General features: G+C 42.8%; 1 protein-coding gene across 1 annotated transcript in view; it reads left to right on the forward strand.

Annotated features, from left to right (window-relative positions):
* The window catches only part of LOC110523017 (adenylate cyclase type 1-like), a gene marked incomplete at its 3' end in the record, with an annotated part of 197,528 nt that extends 184,300 nt beyond the window's left edge, over positions 1-13,228 (forward strand). The window contains exons 6-9 of the mRNA XM_036979070.1: positions 8,078-8,236; positions 9,087-9,228; positions 11,230-11,385; positions 13,010-13,228. Coding sequence (XP_036834965.1) covers positions 8,078-8,236; positions 9,087-9,228; positions 11,230-11,385; positions 13,010-13,228 — 676 coding nt within the window. The remainder of the gene's footprint in view (positions 1-8,077; positions 8,237-9,086; positions 9,229-11,229; positions 11,386-13,009) is intronic.
* Positions 13,229-18,765: the final 5,537 nt, after the last annotated feature.

The following is an 18,765-nucleotide window of genomic DNA, read 5'->3' on the forward strand; positions in this document are numbered from 1 at the left end:
TCCCTCCCTCATACACACTCCTCTCTCCTCACCTCGCTCATACACACTACTCCTTTCTCTCTCTATTCCATAAGGTCCTCTCTTTCTCTTTCTATTCCATATGGTCCTCTCTTTCTCTCTCTATTCCTTATGGTCCTCTCTTTTTCTCTCTATTCCATATGGTCCTCTCTTTCTCTCTCAATTCCTTATGGTCCTCTCTTTCTCTCTCTATTCCATATGGTCCTCTCGTTCTCTCTCTATTCCATATGGTCCTCTCTTTCTCTCTCTATTCCATATGGTCCTCTCTTTCTCTCTCTATTCCATATGGTCCTCTCTTTCTCTCTCAATTCCTTATGGTCATCTCTTTCTCTCTCTATTCCATATGGTCCTCTCTTTCTCTCTCTATTCCATATGGTCCTCTCTTTCTCTCTCTATTCCATATGGTCTTCTCTTTCTCTCTCTATTCCATAAGGTCCTCTCTTTCTCTCTCTATTCCATATGGTCCTCTCTTTCTCTCTCTATTCCATATGGTCCTCTCTTTCTCTCTCTATTCCATATGGTCCTCTCTTTCTCTCTCTATTCCATATGGTCCTCTCTTTCTCTTTCTATTCCATATGGTCCTCTCTTTCTCTCTCTATTCCATATGGTCCTCTCTTTCTCTCTCTATTCCATATGGTCCTCTCTTTCTCTCTCTATTCCGTATGGTCCTCTCTTTCTCTCGCTTCTTGAATTATCCACTCTCTCCCCCTAGATTCCCCTTCTCTCCCTCTATATATACTCATGTGGAGGAAAGGAGAGACTGTGGTGGAAATAGTCCCACTTTATCTCCTCAAAACCATACCACTAAGACACGCACACACACACACACACACACACACACACACACACACACACACACACACACACACACACACACACACACACACACACACACACACACACACACACACAGGTAGGTATCAGCTCTACAAATCAAATCAAATTTTATTGGTCACATACACATGGTTAGAAGATGTTATGTGTGTAGCGAAATGCTTGTTCTTCTACTTCCGACATTGCATCAATATCCAACATCTAATCTAACAATTCCCCCACAACTACCTAATACACACAAATCTAAATAAAGGAATGGAATAAGGATACAGTTGAAGTCGGAAGTTTACATACACCTTAGCCAAATACATTTAAACTCAGTGTTTCACAATTCCTGACATTTAATCCGAGTAACAATTCCCTGTCTTAGGTCAGTTAGGATCACCACTTTATTTTAAGAATGTGAAATGTCAGAATAATAGTAGAGAGGATTATTTATTTCAGCTTTTATTTCTTTCATCACATTCTCAGTGGGTCAGAAGTTTACATACACTCACTTAGTATTTGGTAGCATTGCCTTTAAATGATTTAACTTGGGTCAAATGTTTCGGGTAGCCTTCCACAAGCTTCCCACAATAAGTTGGGTGAATTTTGGCCTATTCCTCCTGACAGAGCTGGTGTAACTGAGTCAGGTTTGTAGGCCTTCTTGCTCGCACACACTTTTTCAGTTCTGCCCACAAATGTTCTACTGGATTGAGGTCAGAGCTTTGTGATGGCAACTCCAATACCTTGACTTTGTTGTCCTTAATCCATTTTGCCACAACTTTGGAAGTATGCTTGGGGTCAATGTCCATTTGGAAGACCAATTTGCAACCAAGCTTTAACTTCCTGACTGATGTCTTGAGATGTTGCTTCAGTATATCCACATAATTTCCCTACCTCATGATGCCAATCCCTCCTGCAGCAAAGCACCCACACAACATGATGCTGCCATCCCTGTGCTTCACAGTTGGAATGCTGTTCTTTGGCTTGCAAGCCTCCCCCTTTCGCCTCCAAACATAACGATGGTCATTATGGCCAAACAGTTATATTTTTGTTTCATCAGACCAGAGGAGGACATTTCTCCAAAAAAGTACGATCTTTGTCCCCATGTGCAGTTGCAAACCATAGTCTGGCTTTATTATGGCGGTTTTGGAGCAGTGGCTTCTTCCTGGCTGAGCAGCCTTTCAGGTTAAGTCGATATAGGACGTGTTTTACTGTGGATATGGATACGTTCGTGCCTGTTTACTCCAGCATCTTCACTGATTCACTTCACTTCGCTGATTTCTTTTGATTTTCCCATGATGTCAAGCAAAGAGGCACTGAGTTTGAAGGTAGGCCTTGAAAACCATCCAAACGTACACCTCCAATTGACTCAAATTATGTCAATTAGCCTGTCAGAAGCTTCTAAAGCCATGCCATAATTTTCTAGAATTTTCCAAGCTGTTTAAAGGCACAGTCAACTTAGCATATGTAAACTTCTGACCCACTGGAATTGTGATACAGTGAATCATAAGTTAAATAATCTGTCTGTAAACAATTGTTGGAAAAATTACTTGTGTTATGCACAAAGTAGATGTCCTAACCGACTTGCCAAAACTATAGTTTGTTAACATGACATTTCTGGAGTGGTTGAAAAATGAGGTTTATTGACTCCAACCTAAATGTATGTAAACTTCTGACTTCAACTGTATATCATAAAAATATATGGATGAGCAATAGAAGGTATTAAATACAGTATATACACAAGAGATGAGTAATGCAATGTATTTAAACATTATTAAAGGGGCATTATTAAAGTGGCTAGTGATTCATTTATTCAATTGGCCAATGATTTCAAGTCTGTATGCAGGCAGCAGCCTCTCTGTTTTAGTGATGGCTGTTAAACAGGCTGATGGCCTTGAGATAGGAGCTGTTTTTTAGTCTCTTGGTCCCAGCTTTGATGCACCTGTATTGACCTCTCCTTCTTGATGATAGCGTGGTGAACAGGCAGTGGCTCGGGTGGTTGTTGTCCTTAATGATATTTTTGGCCTTCCTGTGACATCGGGTGCTGTAGGTGTCCTGGAGGCCGGGTAGTTTGCCTCCGGTGATGCGTTGTGCAGACCACACCACCGTCTGGAGAGCCTTGCGGTTGTGTTCGGTGCAGTTGCCGTACCAAGCGGTGATACAGCCTGACAGGATGCTCTCAATTCTGCATCTGTCAAGGTTTGTAAGGGTTTTAGGTGACAAGCCACATTTCTTCAGCCTCCTGAGGTTGAAGAGGCACTGTTATGTCTTCTTCACCACACTGTCTGTGTGGGTGGACCATTTCAGTTTGTCCGTGAAGTGTATGCCGACGAATTTAAGACTTTCCACCTTCTCCACTGCTGTCCCATCGATGTGGATAAGGGAGTGCTCCCTTTGCTGTTTCCTGAAGTCCACGATTTTCTCCTTTGTTTTGTTGACGTTGAGTGAGAATGTTGTTTTCCTGACACCACACTCCGAGTTCCCTCACCTCCTCCCTGTAGGCTGTCTTGTCATTGTAGGTAATCAAGCCTACTACTGTTGTGTCGTCTGCAAACTTGATGATGGAGTTGGAGGCCTGCATGTCCATGCAGTCATGGGTGAACAGGGAGTACAGGAGGGGGCTGAGCACACACCCTTGTGGGGCCCCAGTGTGGAGCATTGGCAAAGTGGAGATGTTGTTTCCTACCTTCACCACCTGGGGGCAGCCTGTCAGCAAGTCCAGGACCCAATTGCACAGGGTGGGGTTGAGACCCAGGGCCTCAAGCTTAATGATGAGCTTGGAGGGTAGTATGGTGTTGAATGCTGAGCTATTGTCAATGAACAGCTTTCTTCGATAGGTATTCCTCTTGTCCAGATGAGATAGGGCAGTATGCAATGTGAAGGCATTTGCATAGTCTGTGGATCTATTGGGGTGGTAAGTAAATTGAAGTGGTTCTAGGGTGACAGGTAAGGTGGAGGTGATATGATCCTTGACTAGTATTTCAAAACACTTCATGATGCCAGAAGTGAGTGCTACGGGGCGATAGTCATTTGGTTTAGTTTCCTTTGCCTTCTTGGGTACAGGAACAATGGTAGCCATCTTGAAGCATGTGGGAACAGCAGACTGGGATAGGGAGAGATTGAATATGTCCGTAAACACACCAGCCAGCTGGTCTGCACATGCTCTGATGACGCGGCTAGGGATGCTGTCTGGGCCCGCAGTCTTGCGAGGGTTAACACCTTTGAATGTCTTACTTACGTTGGCCACGGAGAAGGAGAGCCCACAGTCCTTGGTAGCGGGCCCCGTCGGTCGCACTGTATTATCCTCAAAGCGGGCAAAGAAGGTGTTTAGTTTGACTGGAAACAAGACGTCGGTGTCCGTGACGTGGCTGGTTTTCCTTTTGTGGTTTTCCTTTTATGTCTGTAGACCCTGTCTAATATGTCTCGTGTCTGAGCCGTTGAATTGCGACTCCACTTTGTCTCTGTACTGACATTTCACTTCTTTGATTGCCTTGCGGAGGGAATAACTACACTGCTGGTATTCGGCCATAATCCCAGTCACCTTACGATGGTTAAATGCGGCGCTTTCAGTTTTGCGTGAATGCCTCCATCTCTCCACGGTTTCTGGTTAGGGTAGGTTTTAATAGTCACAGTAGGTACAGCATCTCCTATACACTTCCTTATAAACTCACTCACTGAATCAATGTATGCGTCTATGTTATTCTCTGATGCTACCCGGAACATATCCCAGTCCGCGTGATCAAAACAATCTTGAAGCATGGATTCCGATTGGTCAGACCAGCGTTGAATAGTCCTTAGCACGGGTACATCCTCTTTTGAGTTTCTGCTAATAGGAAGGCAGGAGCAAAAGGGAGTCGTGGTCAGATTTGCAGAAAGGAGTGCAGGGGAGGGCCTTGGAGTAGCAGTGATCCACTCTTAGAATTAGTGGTGACTCGAGGAACCCCTGAGATCCTCAAGGAACAACTGGAGTTCCTCAAGGAACCATTGCCATTGGTAAATTGTTCAAATCTGCACCTTTGGTTTATTTAACCAGGCTAGACCTGTTTAGCGGCAAAAGGCGGTGGGGGAAGTGGCAGGGATAAAAAAAAAAAGACAAAAAAAGTAAGACAAAATGGACAACACAGACAGAAGACAACAGCACAAATTCAGTAGCAAACAAACAGTGGATATGTGTGTGTGTTTCCTTACATAAGGCAGCGCAAGCTAGTAGCTAGAAATAATTGCTTTTCTTTTCATCTTTTTGTCCTTTGAACTCCTCCAGGTCCTGGACTTTTAGGTTGGCTTGGAGGGAATTCCAAGACTAGGGGGCTGAAATGACCTTTTTAGAAGCTTGGTTCTCATTTTTGGGACTCTTAAAACAAGATTGAGACTGGTGTATTGTCATCACATGTTAAGGTTGAACACTGACAGTATTGTAGCTTAAATTATGCTTACAGAGGTGAATAAATTCCTTAAGTGTCCATGTAAATCCCAAAGTAAATCCCAAATCCCAAAATAGTAACCATTTTTATTCATTTATGTAATTAGCAATGTTAATATTATTATTATATTAGAATATGTAGTGATGGGACAATTCATGCCGGGGCACTGATGCTCCGATTCAGTTTTCAAAGCACTACTGATTGAACCATAGACATTGAAACCAGTTGACAGTGATAGCGCTGACGTCATCATGTATTCCAATGGAAAACTCCTTATGGCGCATGAAACCGGAAGTATTTCAATTTGGAGTGCCAAGGATCATGAAAATAGCCGTAACTAGCAAAGGATCATGGTCAATGTATTAATTTCAATCCTGCCTGAGAGAGTCAGCCAGGAGCCTCTTCGTAGCATGCCGGCCCGTCATTGGTCTGTGTCAGCAAGTAGTGCTGTGTGATGACAAATGTAGTAGTCAGAATGGATCATTATTTAATGAAATATCTCGATTTGTTGTGAACTTAAAAATGATTCCCCATAGGGATCGAAATTTAGCATAATAAACTAATTTTAGGGCCTAAAACGATCATCTAAAAAAAAATTATTTGGCTGTTCTGGTGATCATAATTTAGATACGCTTTATAGGGCAGATCAGGGCTTTTGGCACCGCTAGGTTGTTACGCAGTAGCCGACCAGCAGAGCTTGTGACGCTGGGGTCCTGGATTCGACACAACGTAACGATGCTTGTATCGAAGAAACAATACCACGTGATGATGATGTTAAAAGCTTCGAATGTCACACTACATATCTGTCAATTGTCGGAACTTGGAAGAACGAATGCCGTCCCCTGCTGGAAGCTTTTTGTTTTTATCTAGATATTTCACCTTCTTAGCAGAGGAATATATTCTGAAATCTTAGCATTGTTTTTTATTTCTCAAACAGTGATTGTAAATGTAAACAACTCTGGTAGTTGCTTTTGATAATTATCACATTTTGTTAATATGTAAAAGTGAGTTAAAAAAGTTGAAGTCAAACCCAAAGAAAAGTAGTTACCATGTGATAAATTACATACAGAGCTTTGTTTGGACCCTCAGTGGATCCCACTGTGGTTTCCAAAACATCGACCTCTGCTGTCAGACATTACTTACAGACTTAGTCTATGTCGTGACGTTGTATTAGTTAATGTGACGACTGTTGCTCATCAAATGATTACAAGTTTCTAATTGCGTGATTAACTGAATCAAGCAATTATTAACTCATTAACCTGGGGCACCATGGGAAAACTAGTTTTTATTGAGTTTCTATTTCCCAAATTAACTTAAAGAATATCAGAATATTGATTTTACAACAGCCGCAAATGAACCAGTTGCCTCTACCAATCTCGTTCTGAACGTGGTAGAGCCCGTGAATCTGCACGGACCCGTGTCTCACCAATGAGTTCGTACCAAACCAATCTTAGTTGAATATTTATTTACTAGAAATCTAAAATGATGATAAAAGATACACATAGACAAAACACATTATAGGCTATTGATTAGAACTTAGTATAACAGGGCCAACACACTATGACGCGTGTTACCCGCGTGAAAAAGAAAGTACACAAGAAAAATATACATTTGGGTGAATTTGTCAGCTATGCTATTCTAACCCTAGCCTTGACCCAAACTGCCGCTCTTATGGGTCAGAATATAATGATGTAATTACGTGGGGATGATCTCCGAGGATTCTCTGCGTAGGCCTTCGGCTGTTCGATGACGCACTACTCCGGCGCACCTCCCTGCTCGTCCTCCCGGTGTCAGTGTCCTTTTTGGCTTAGGAGTCTGTTTCCTCACCCCTTTCTCTGGAAGGGGTCTTCTGAGGACAGACAGCTCTGTAGCTCAGAGCTCACAGCGTTGGAATGAAACAGTGCAGATACCATGATTTGATGGGAGATGGAGGCTAGGTGGTTCGACTTGAATTCACCCTCTTAGACACAGCTACTCATCCGTAGCTTGAGTAGAAAAGGATTTCTTTGTCCTCAAACTTGCGTTGCGTTCTGGGTTCATTGACTTTTTAGACCTTGCTGCAGCTTGGGTCACGTAGTCTCCTTGTAAATTCTATACTCACAGGTTTTATACCCTTGGGTCAGAAGTGGGCGTAGCCGCCTTTAGGGCAATTCTCTAGGAGTACCAAGTTAATGAGGCAAGGTCCAGATTTTACTCAAATCCAATTTTAGACAACTAACTTCACATTTCATCTTTACCAAAACATTCTCTTTGATTTTGACATTTTCCACACAACGTACAATGTATAAACATCAAACATATACTAGGTAAACTGTTGACGTTACAATGTTTTCGTAATAACGTCATCTATTAACCTTTAATAACAAAACAAAAATGACATACATTTTCATATTCCATCTATCGTCATGACCACCGTTGTGGCTGACGGAAACCATTGTTCCAAATTCCCTTTATTTCATGTTTAATGTTCTGAGGCTGGTTCTCCATAGTAACACGACAAAAGGAATTTGTCTGTGGCCTAAGTTTTACCAGGGGCCTGAGGGGTCATAAAACCCCCACATCTTCAGACCCCTAGATCTCTCCTCCTCTGTTGGGGTTGAGCGATAATCTGTAGGGTTGTGGTCTCCTGTAACCTGACCCGATCAGGACAGTCATGACAGAGTGCACACTCAGGGCCGTACCCGTTAACAAGCATACCACTTGTTAGTTTAAGATTTTAAAGTGAAAAAATGTATATTCTGATGATATAAAGCGGTCTACAACAATGCTTTAGGCTAGAAGCAGGCTGTACATTTCACGAGGCTTCTATCTCTTCCTAGGTCTGTGGTGGAGGCTACAGAGGTGGATCTGAACATGCGTGTGGGTCTGCACACGGGCCGTGTACTCTGTGGGGTTCTGGGACTCCGGAAGTGGCAGTATGATGTCTGGTCCAATGATGTCACTCTGGCCAATGTGATGGAGGCAGGAGGACTGCCTGGGTATGTATGACTTCTGGAAACTATGTCTGAGTCCTAATTGGCTCCCTATTCCCTATATGCAGTAGTGCACTATTTTTGACCAGAGCCCATGAATAGCCCATATATAGGGAGTAAGGTGTCATTTGGGAAATGCCACATATTGATGACATGGAATGTTTTGTCAAGCTCTTTTGGGGAAGAATTGTCTCGCTATTGACAGAAAGCCTTGTATCTCCAAAACTATTTCTGAACAATCACAAAACTACAGAAGCTATATTTAATGCATTTTATTGGTCCCAGAGTCGTGAAATGTTGAGTGTACAAAAAGGGGAGTGCTTTCAATTCGATGCAATTAAAGTCTTTTTTATTTTTATTTTATTTAACCTTATTTTTAACTAGGCAAGTCAGTTAATAAGAACAAATTCTTATTTGCAATGACGGCCTACACCGGCCAAACCCGGACGATGCTGGGCCAATTGTGCGCCGCCTTATGGGACTCCCAGTCACGGCTGGTTGTGATACAGCCTGGATTTGAATCAGGGTGTCTGTAGTGACGCCTAAAGCACTGAGATGCAGTGCCTTAGACTGCTGTGTCACTCAGGAGCCAAGTAAACAAGAACCAGCTAATGAGCAGAGATAGCAGGGTAGGGATCCATTTAATTCCAATCTCAGTGTGCTCAGTAGATGAACTGAAATGTAATGAATGATTAATGATCTATCTCAAACCTGGAAGAGATGAAAACAGTTTCTGATTCTCCTTTAATGAATTACATATCCATAATTACTCCCCCCACCTCTCTCTCTCCCCACTTTCCCTGTATACCCCTTCCTTCTCATGCCTCTCTCTCTCTCTCTCTCTCTCCTCTTTCAGTAAGGTCCACATAACCAGGACTACTCTAGAGTGTTTGAATGGAGACTATGAGGTGGAGCCTGGCTTTGGCCATGATCGACATACCTTCCTACAGAAACACAACATTGAGACCTTCTTCATAGTACCCTCCCACAGGCGAAAGGTACACAACCACACACACACACACACACACACACACACACACACACACACACACACACACACACACACACACACACACACACACACACACACACACACACACACATTCCAATGACCGTATATACACAAACACACAACCACAACAATCTTATATTGTACCCTCCAACAGACTTAAGGTACACAGTGACTCATACTGTTTTCATCCAAAATGGCACCCTATTCCCTTTATAGTGCACCGGGGTCCATATCCTGGTCCCGCCACTTACACTAGTCCAACATCTCCTGTGCTCCACCCAGAACACAATGCAGTGGCTGGTCACCCCTTATGTGTGATTTGGTTATGGGTTGCCCAGATTAGTCAACTTCAACTTCCTTTGCACCATTCTGTTAAATAGTCTGTATTTAGTTGTTGTACCTGAAACACTTAATAACCACAAGAGGTCTAACGTATCATCTAGAGCAGGCAGACACACACACACACACACACACACACACACACACACACACACTGCTTGATCTGTCTCATCTTTTCTTCCTCAGGAAGTGTTAGGACTGATAGTCCTGATGTGATCATTTTATCTCTCTCTCTTCCTCTCACATAACACTACCAGTTATTAGACTCTATCACATAACACTACCAGTTATTAGACTCTATATCACATAACACTACCAGTTATTAGACTCTATCACATAACACTACCAGTTATTAGACTCTATCACATAACACTACCAGTTATTAGACTCTATATCACATAACACTACCAGTTATTAGACTCTATCACATAACACTACCAGTTATTAGACTCTATCACATAACACTACCAGTTAATAGACTCTATCACATAACACTACCAGTTATTAGACTCTATCACATAACACTACCAGTTATTAGACTCTATCACATAACACTACCAGTTAATAGACTCTATCACATAACACTACCAGTTATTAGACTCTATCACATAACACTACCAGTTATTAGACTAAATCACATAACACTACCAGTTATTAGACTCTATCACATAACACTACCAGTTATTAGACTCTATCACATAACACTACCAGTTATTAGACTAAATCACATAACACTACCAGTTATTAGACTCTATCACATAACACTACCAGTTATTAGACTCTATCACATAACACTACCAGTTATTAGACTCTATCACATAACACTACCAGGTATTAGACTCTATCACTTAACACTACCAGTTATTAGACTCTATCACATAACACTACCAGTTATTAGACTCTATCACATAACACTACCAGTTATTAGACTCTATCACATAACACTACCAGTTATTAGACTCTATCACATAACATTACCAGTTAATAGACTCTATCACATAACACTACCAGTTAATAGACTCTATCACATAACACTACCAGTTATTAGACTCTATATCACATAACACTACCAGTTATTAGACTCTCTATCACATAACACTACCAGTTATTATACTCTATCACATAACACTACCAGTTATTAGACTCTATCACATAACACTACCAGTTATTAGACTAAATCACATAACACTACCAGTTATTAGACTCTATATCACATAACACTACCAGTTATTAGACTCTATCACATAACACTACCAGTTATTAGACTCTATCACACAACACTACCAGTTATTAGACTCTATCACATAACACTACCAGTTAATAGACTCTATCACATAACACTACCAGTTATTAGACTCTCTATCACATAACACTACCAGTTATTAGACTCTATCACACAACACTACCAGTTAATAGGCTCTTTTATAGAGTTTATATTATAAAGGCTGAAGATCTTTCTCTAGTACTTAAACATCTCTCTCCCCCTGCTTTACCCCCTCCACTCTCTCCCTCCCCCACTCCTTCCCTCCCTCCCCCTCTTTCCCACCTCCCTCTCCCTTTCCCTCTCTCTCCCCCACCCCTTTCTCTCTGCCTGCTCCCTCTATTCCCCCTCTCTCCCCCTCTCCCTCTCTCTCCCTTCTCTCCTCAGATCTTCCCAGGGTTGATCCTGTCGGATATCAAGCCAGCCAAGAAGATGAAGTTTAAGACAGTGTGCTACCTGCTGGTTCAGCTCATGCACTGTAGGAAGATGTTCAAGGCGGAGATCCCCTTCTCTAACGTCATGACCTGCGACGACGATGACAAGGTGTGTGTGTGTGGGTGTTGTGTGTGTGTGTATTCGTATTTCTGGGAAATAATATGTCTGAGAGCTAAAAGCCTTTTAACGGGTTTTTATGTCCAGCTGTGAAATCCTGCTCGGTTTCCTAATCCTGAAGACACACACACACACACACACACACACACACTAATCTGTATCACTCCTATAAGTGCCAACACACTCATTCCCAGAGTAAGTTACAGAAACTTGGTTAAAACCAAGGCAACAGATATCATTGCTAACTCTAACACCAAAACAAACCGCTATATTATAGGGTGGGTGTGTGTTGAAAACTGTGACTCAGTGATGACTCAGTGTGTTATGATTGGTGTGTGTGTGGAGGCATCATTTCTCTGTCAGGAATAGCCCTGTAACTGTGTAATCCTCTAATAACTGTCGGGGCTTTGTCTGGCTTTAGAATTCACTGTAGAGCTCACTGCTAATGCTAGCGTTATGACAACCAAAAGTATTACGTTGTAGAACTCACTGCTAATGCTAGCATTATGACACTCAATAATATTACATTGTTCAACGGGTGGGTCTAATCATGGATGCTGATTGGTTCAAATCAGCCGGTGTCTATTCCACAAGTTACCACCGGCTAAAGCTCTGTTCCAATCCACTGTCTCATCAGCCCAGCCAGACAATTTATACATTTGATCTCCATTGTAAAAAGCATCTAGACATTATCTCCCATTTCTTTTAGATTAGCAATTGGTTTTCAATAGCGGAGAGCTGTATAAAACTTGTGGTCTGTCTCTCTGATATTTGCAAAATTGTTTAAATATTTAAATAATAATAATGTACGTGTAGGGGTCGGGAGTCGAGACAAGATAGACAGGCAGACAGCTTTTCTCAGCCAGTCAAAATCATAATTTTTAAGAACATATACAAAGAAATAGAAAACAGGTCAAACGAAACGAAATGTAGCTACTTTGCGGTCTTTCCAGCTTCAGTTTGAAGTGATTGTCTTAGCTGTGTTTGTGTTGTGTTATTTGTGTTGGTGTTGTGTTAGCTGTGTTTCCACAGTCTCACCATTTGATACACTAACAAGGGCATTACCAATTGAAGGGAATGTTATTCTTACCAATACAGTTGTTATACACTCAGTGGCCAGTTTATTAGTGGTTCCAGTGGGCACTCAATCACAGACACTGGACAATTGAGGAGTGGAAAAACATTGCCTGGTCCGACGAATCCTGGTTCCTGTTGCGTCATGCTGATGGCAGAGTCAGAATTTGTCTTAAGTCCATGGACCCATCCTGTCTGGTGTCAATGGTGTGGGGAATTTTTTCCTTCAAGCTGTTCTGGGGGCAAAGGGGGTTCCGACCCGGTACTATATGGGTATACCTAATAAACTGGCCGCTGAGTGTATGTTTCCTATATGTTTCCTGTATGCCATGATTCATTATTTATTCCAATAACTGTTTGCGACTAAACTATATAAGCTGTAGGACCTACAGTATAAGAACTCATTAAACCTTGGAATGAACATTTGTATAAAGGTGGAACGGCAAACTTCCAGGTTCTCCTGTGGATGGGGTTCAAGTCCTTGTGACTCTGATGCTGTCCTAATATTAGCACATTGTCCTCTGTCCCGCGTCCCTGACAGAGGCGTGCGTTGCGGACGGCATCGGAGAAGGTGCGTAGCCGGACGTCGTTCTCGGGCTCCGTGCAGCACCCGCCTGGTACACGGGTTAACCGCTACATTGGCCGGCTAATCGAGGCTCGTCAGACAGACTCACAGACCACCGACCTCAACTTCATCACACTCACCTACAGGAACACAGACAGGGAGCGCAGGGTATGTAGAGTACACACACACACACACACACACACACACACACACACACACACACACACACACACACACTGTAAAAATCTGCCTTCTCACTGTCTTTCTTTCTCAGTGTGTGGGTGGCAAAGAAGGGGCATGCTTCGTGACTCCCTTCATCTTCTCTCTCTTTCGCTCTCTCACTCTTTCTCTCCCCCCCCCCTCTCTCTCTCTCTCTTTCTCTCTTTCTCTCTCTCTCTTTTCTTCTCTCCCTCTCTCTCTCTCTCTCTCTTTCTCTCTTTCGCTCTCCTCTCTCTTACTCTTTATTTTTCTCTCCCCCTTCCCCTCTCCTCTCTCTCTCCCACGCCTGTCATCTTTGGTTGTGGGGTTTAAAGTGATCCACCCACACTCTCAGGAGGGGGTACTGCTAATGATTTGGGAGCCTCTGAGCCACATGCGCCCGCCGGATGACTTTCTCCTTCGTGTGAGTGGGAGTCTGACACAAAGACCCAGAGAACAGAACAACTGTGATTGTGTGTATATGTATGTGTGGGTGTATGTGTGTATGTTTGTGTGTGTGCCTGTGTGAGTGCGTTGCGTGTGTGCCTGCGTGAGTGTGTTGCGTGTGTGCCTGCGTGAGTGCGTTGCGTGTGTGCCTGTGTGAGTGTGTTGCGTGTGTGCCTGTGTGAGTGCGTTGCGCGTGTGCCTGTGTGAATGCGTTGCGTGTGTGCCTGTGTGAGTGCGTGTGTCTGTGTGAGTGCGTGTGTGCCTGTGTGAGTGCGTGTGTGCCTGTGTGAGTGCGTTGCGTGTGTGCCTGCGTGAGTGCCTGTGTGAGTGCGTTGCATGTGTGCCTGTGTGAGTGTGTTGCGTGTGTGCCTGTGTGAGTGCGTTGCGTGTGTGCCTGTGTGAGTGCGTGTGTGCCTGTGTGAGTGCGTGTGTGCCTGCGTGAGTGCGTTGCGTGTGTGCCTGTGTGAGTGCGTTGCGTGTGTGCCTGTGTGAGTGCGTTGCGTGTGTGCCTGTGTGAGTGCGTGTGTGCCTGTGTGAGTGCTTTGCATGTGTGCCTGTGTGAGTGCATGTGTGCCTGTGTGAGTGCGTGTGTACCTGTGTGAGTGCGTGTGTGCCTGCGTGAGTGCGTTGCGTGTGTGCCTGTGTGAGTGCGTGTGTGCCTTTGTGAGTGCGTGTGTACCTGTGTGAGTGCGTGTGTACCTGTGTGAGTGCGTGTGTACCTGTGTGAGTGCGTGTGTACCTGTGTGAGTGCGTGTGTGCCTGTGTGAGTGCGTGTGTGCCTGTGTGAGTGCGTGTGTGCCTGTGTGAGTGCGTGTGTACCTGTGTGAGTGTGTGTGTGCCTGCGTGAGTGCGTGTGTGCCTGTGTGAGTGCGTGTGTGCCTGCGTGAGTGCGTTGCGTGTGTGCCTGTGTGAGTGCGTATGTGCAGGGTTGGGTAGGTTACTTTCTAAATGTAACTTTTTGATTACTTTCCCATTAACAGGTATTAGAAGAAGACAAAGATAATCTAAATGTAACTTTTTGATTACTTTCCCATTAACATGTATTAGAAGAAGACAAAGATAATCTAAATGTAACTTTTTGATTACTTTCCCATTAACAGGTATTAGAAGAAGACAAATATAATCTATTAAACACATTTGCTGTGTCACCATAGTGGTTTCTGACTTGGGGTCAGACTCGCTCAGGTGGAAGAAATGTAAACTTGCATATTTTTTTCAATGCTGAATTGAATGTCATTGAGAAAACAGAAAGGTGTTGTAATGTATTTTTTCACAAGAAGTAATCATCTAGAGGTCATCTAATTTTTCAAAACTATCTAATCTGATTACAATTTTGTTGACGGTACACACTAAAAACAAATGTTGCCAAATAAGGGTTCTTTGGCTTGTAACCATAGCGGAATCCTTTTTGGTGCTATATGGAACCTTTTCTTGAAGGTTCTATAAACAACCATGCTGTTAAGCTTCTAAATGGACCCTGTATGGTGCTATACAGAACCTTAAGGTAAAGAACCATTAAAAAACTGTTCCGATATCATTACAACCCTTTTACAGAGCCTTCAGAAAGTATTCACGCCGCTTGACTTTTTCCACATTTTGTTCTGTTACAAAGTCATATTAAAATGGATTTAGTTGTCATTTTTGGTAAATGTACACTAAATCCTCTGTAATGTCGAAGTGGAAGAAAATTTCCAAAAATGTATCACATTTATGGAAAATGAAACACTTTCTGGGTAAGTCTCTAAGAGCTTTGCACACCTGGATTGTACAATATTTGCACATTATTTATTTTTTTATTCTTCAAGCTCTGTCAAGTTGGTTGTTGTTCATTGCTAGACAGTCATTTTCAAGTCTTGCCCTAGATTTTCAAGCCGATTTAAGTCAAAACTGTTACTAGGCCACTCAGGAACATTCAATGTCATCTTGGTAAATCATTGGTTCGAAACTACAGAACAGTACAAAACAAGAGAACACACATGGTTAATGTTCTGAAAAATATAATATATATATTGGTCATATTGGTCATGGCTCTCGAGTGGCGCAGTAGTCTAAGGAACTGCATCTCAGTGCAAGAGGCATCACTGCAGTCCCTGATCTGACTGTGATTAGAGCGATGTTGATGTTGTGCTGTGATGCCAGCAGATTCCAGACTGCATTTGCCGATCGCCCTTCATCTTCATTCATCAGTGAGTCGATAGCTTGAATAGTCTCACTGGAAATTGAATACAATGTAAAAAATGATGACCAGCAGGGTCAAATAATCGAAACAGTCGTTATAGAGGGTGCAACCAGTCAGCACCTTAGGAATAAATGCCAGATGGCTTTTCATAGCCGAGCATTCAGAGGTCAAGACAGCAAGTGAGATAGAGAGAGAGAGAGAGAGAGAGAATATCGAAACACACACAGTAACGCGTGTTAATGAGTTCTGAGAGAGATAGAGAGAGAGAGAGAGAGAGAGAGAGAGAGAGAGAGAGAGAGAGAGAGAGAGAGAGAGAGAGAATATCGAAACACACACAGTAACGCGTGTTAATGAGTTCTGAGAGAGATAGAGAGAGAGAGAGAGAGAGAGAGAGAGAGAGAGAGAGAGAGAGAGAGAGAGAGAGAATATCGAAACACACACAGTAACGCGTGTTAATGAGTTCTGAGAGAGATAGAGAGAGAGAGAGAGAGAATATCGAAACACACACAGTAACGCGTGTTAATGAGTTCTGAGAGAGATAGAGAGAGAGAGAGAGAGAGAATATCGAAACACACACAGTAACGCGTGTTAATGAGTTCTGAGAGAGATAGAGAGAGAGAGAGAGAGAGAGAATATCGAAACACACACAGTAACGCGTGTTAATGAGTTCTGAGAGAGATAGAGAGAGAGAGAGAGAGAGAGAGAGAGAGAGAATATCGAAACACACACAGTAACGTGTGTTAATGAGTTCCGAGAGCCGATCTGTTATCCAACGATTAGATTAATATCCCGGCTACTGTAGGTGGGAAAATCCCCCCCAACAAGCAATAGCCTCCCCCGTGTGGTCAACTATTTTAGCACCATTTCGCGCTGATCTGAGACAATGAAGATTACTTAATAAACATATACATTTTATTCACCCTGCATTATAATATATAATTGTAAAAACGCCCCTTAGATAGGAATTTAGAATCCTCTAATTTACTTAGATCTACTACTGTACAATGACATTTTATGGATCTGCCAGTATTTCCATTTAGAGATTCCGGTAAAGAAATGTGTATGTAGAGGGGTAACATTCTTCCCCAGTTCTCTTACCATTGTGTACAGTTGTATGATAAGCCTACCAGTTGGTGTGACTGTAATGTTAATTCTCTTGAGAGGAGTTTTGCTCTTCACTATCACAATATGAAACACTTTCAAATGCATTCAGGAAGGAAATCTCTTTAGCCGACATGTTGCTGTTCATCTGATGAAGGATTGACTCGATCTATAAGCCCAGGACGACAGTAAAATGGGCAATAAGATACACTGCAAGAAAGGGAACACAGGACTCTGTCTTTCAAAGATAATTTGTAAAATTCCAAATAACTTCACAGATCTTCATTGTAAAAGGGTTTAAACACTGTTTCCCATGCTTGTTAAATGAACCATAAACAATTCATTAACATGTACCTGTGGAACGGTCGTTAAGACACTAACAGCTTACAGACGGTAGGCAATTAAGGTCACAGTTATGAAAACTTAGGACACTAAGGAGGCCTTTCTACTGACTCTGAAAAACACCAAAAGAAAGATGCCCAGGGTCCCTGCTCATCTGCGTGAACGTGCCTTAGGCATGCTGCAAGGAGGCATGAGGACTATTGCAATGTCCGTACTGTGAGACGCTTAAGACAGAGCTACAGGGAGACAGGACGGACAGCTGATCATCCTCGCAGTGGCAGACCACGTGTAACAACACCTGCGCAAGATCGGTGCATCCGAACATCACACCAGGTACAGTGTACAGGTACCGAATGGCAACAACAACTGTCCGAGTTACACCAGGAACGCACAATCCCTCCATCAGTGCTCAGACTGTCTGCAATAGGCTGAGAGAGGCTGGACTGAGGGCTTGTAGGCCTGTTGTAAGGCCCCCCCCCCCCTTTGTTCAGGGACACATTATTCAATTTCTGTTAGTAACATCTCTATGAAACTTGTTCAGTTTATGTCTCAGTTGTTGAATCTTGTAATGTTCATACAAATATTTACATATGTTAAGTTTGCTGAAAATAAACACAGTTGACAGTGAGAGGACATTTCTTTTTTTGCTGAGTTTACATACCCGTAGAAAATGGTTGCAGGTCGGAGGGCCATCTAACAAGTGCAGATCGGAGGGCCATCAAGCGAAACAGACCAATGAAGCACGGGTAAACGGTAGGTGTATCTGTGACTCTCTGAGGACTGGGTAGGGCAGGGGGCCCACTCCCTCCACTTCTCCCTTCCCTTGGCGCGGGTTCTGGGCTTGGAGGGATGGTAGGGTGGCTTTGGCTCTCGCCCGAGCTCGGATCCCCGCGTCTCCACGTGGCCTGGGCTGCACCATCCAAAGTGTAATTAATAACTTCACCTTGCTCGAAGGGATATTCAGTGTCTGTTTTTCATATATTTACCAATCTACTAATAGGTGTCCTTCTTTGCGAAAGATTGGAAAACCTCCCTGGTCTTTATGGTTGAATCTGTGCTTGAAATTCACTGCTCAACTGAGTGACCTTACAGATCATCATATGTGTGGGGTACAGACATGGGGTGGTCATTTAAAAATCATGTTAAACACTATTCTTGCACACAGTGAGTCCATGCAACTTATGTGACTTGTTAAACATGATTTTACTCCTAAACTTATTTAGGCTTGCCATAACAAGAGGGTTGAATACTTATTGACTCAACACATTTCAGCTTTTCATTCATTGTTAGATTATAAACATTTCTAAAAACATATTTCTACTTAGACATTATGGTGTATTGTGTGTAGATCAGTGACACAGAATCTAAATGTAATCCATTTTAAATTCAGGCTGTAATACAACAGAACATGGAACAAGTCAAGTGGTGTGAATACTTTCTGAAGGCACTTCAGGGTTCTTTATAG

This window comes from Oncorhynchus mykiss, chromosome 5 (genome assembly GCF_013265735.2).
Source record: "Oncorhynchus mykiss isolate Arlee chromosome 5, USDA_OmykA_1.1, whole genome shotgun sequence".
Lineage (NCBI taxonomy): Eukaryota > Metazoa > Chordata > Actinopteri > Salmoniformes > Salmonidae > Oncorhynchus > Oncorhynchus mykiss.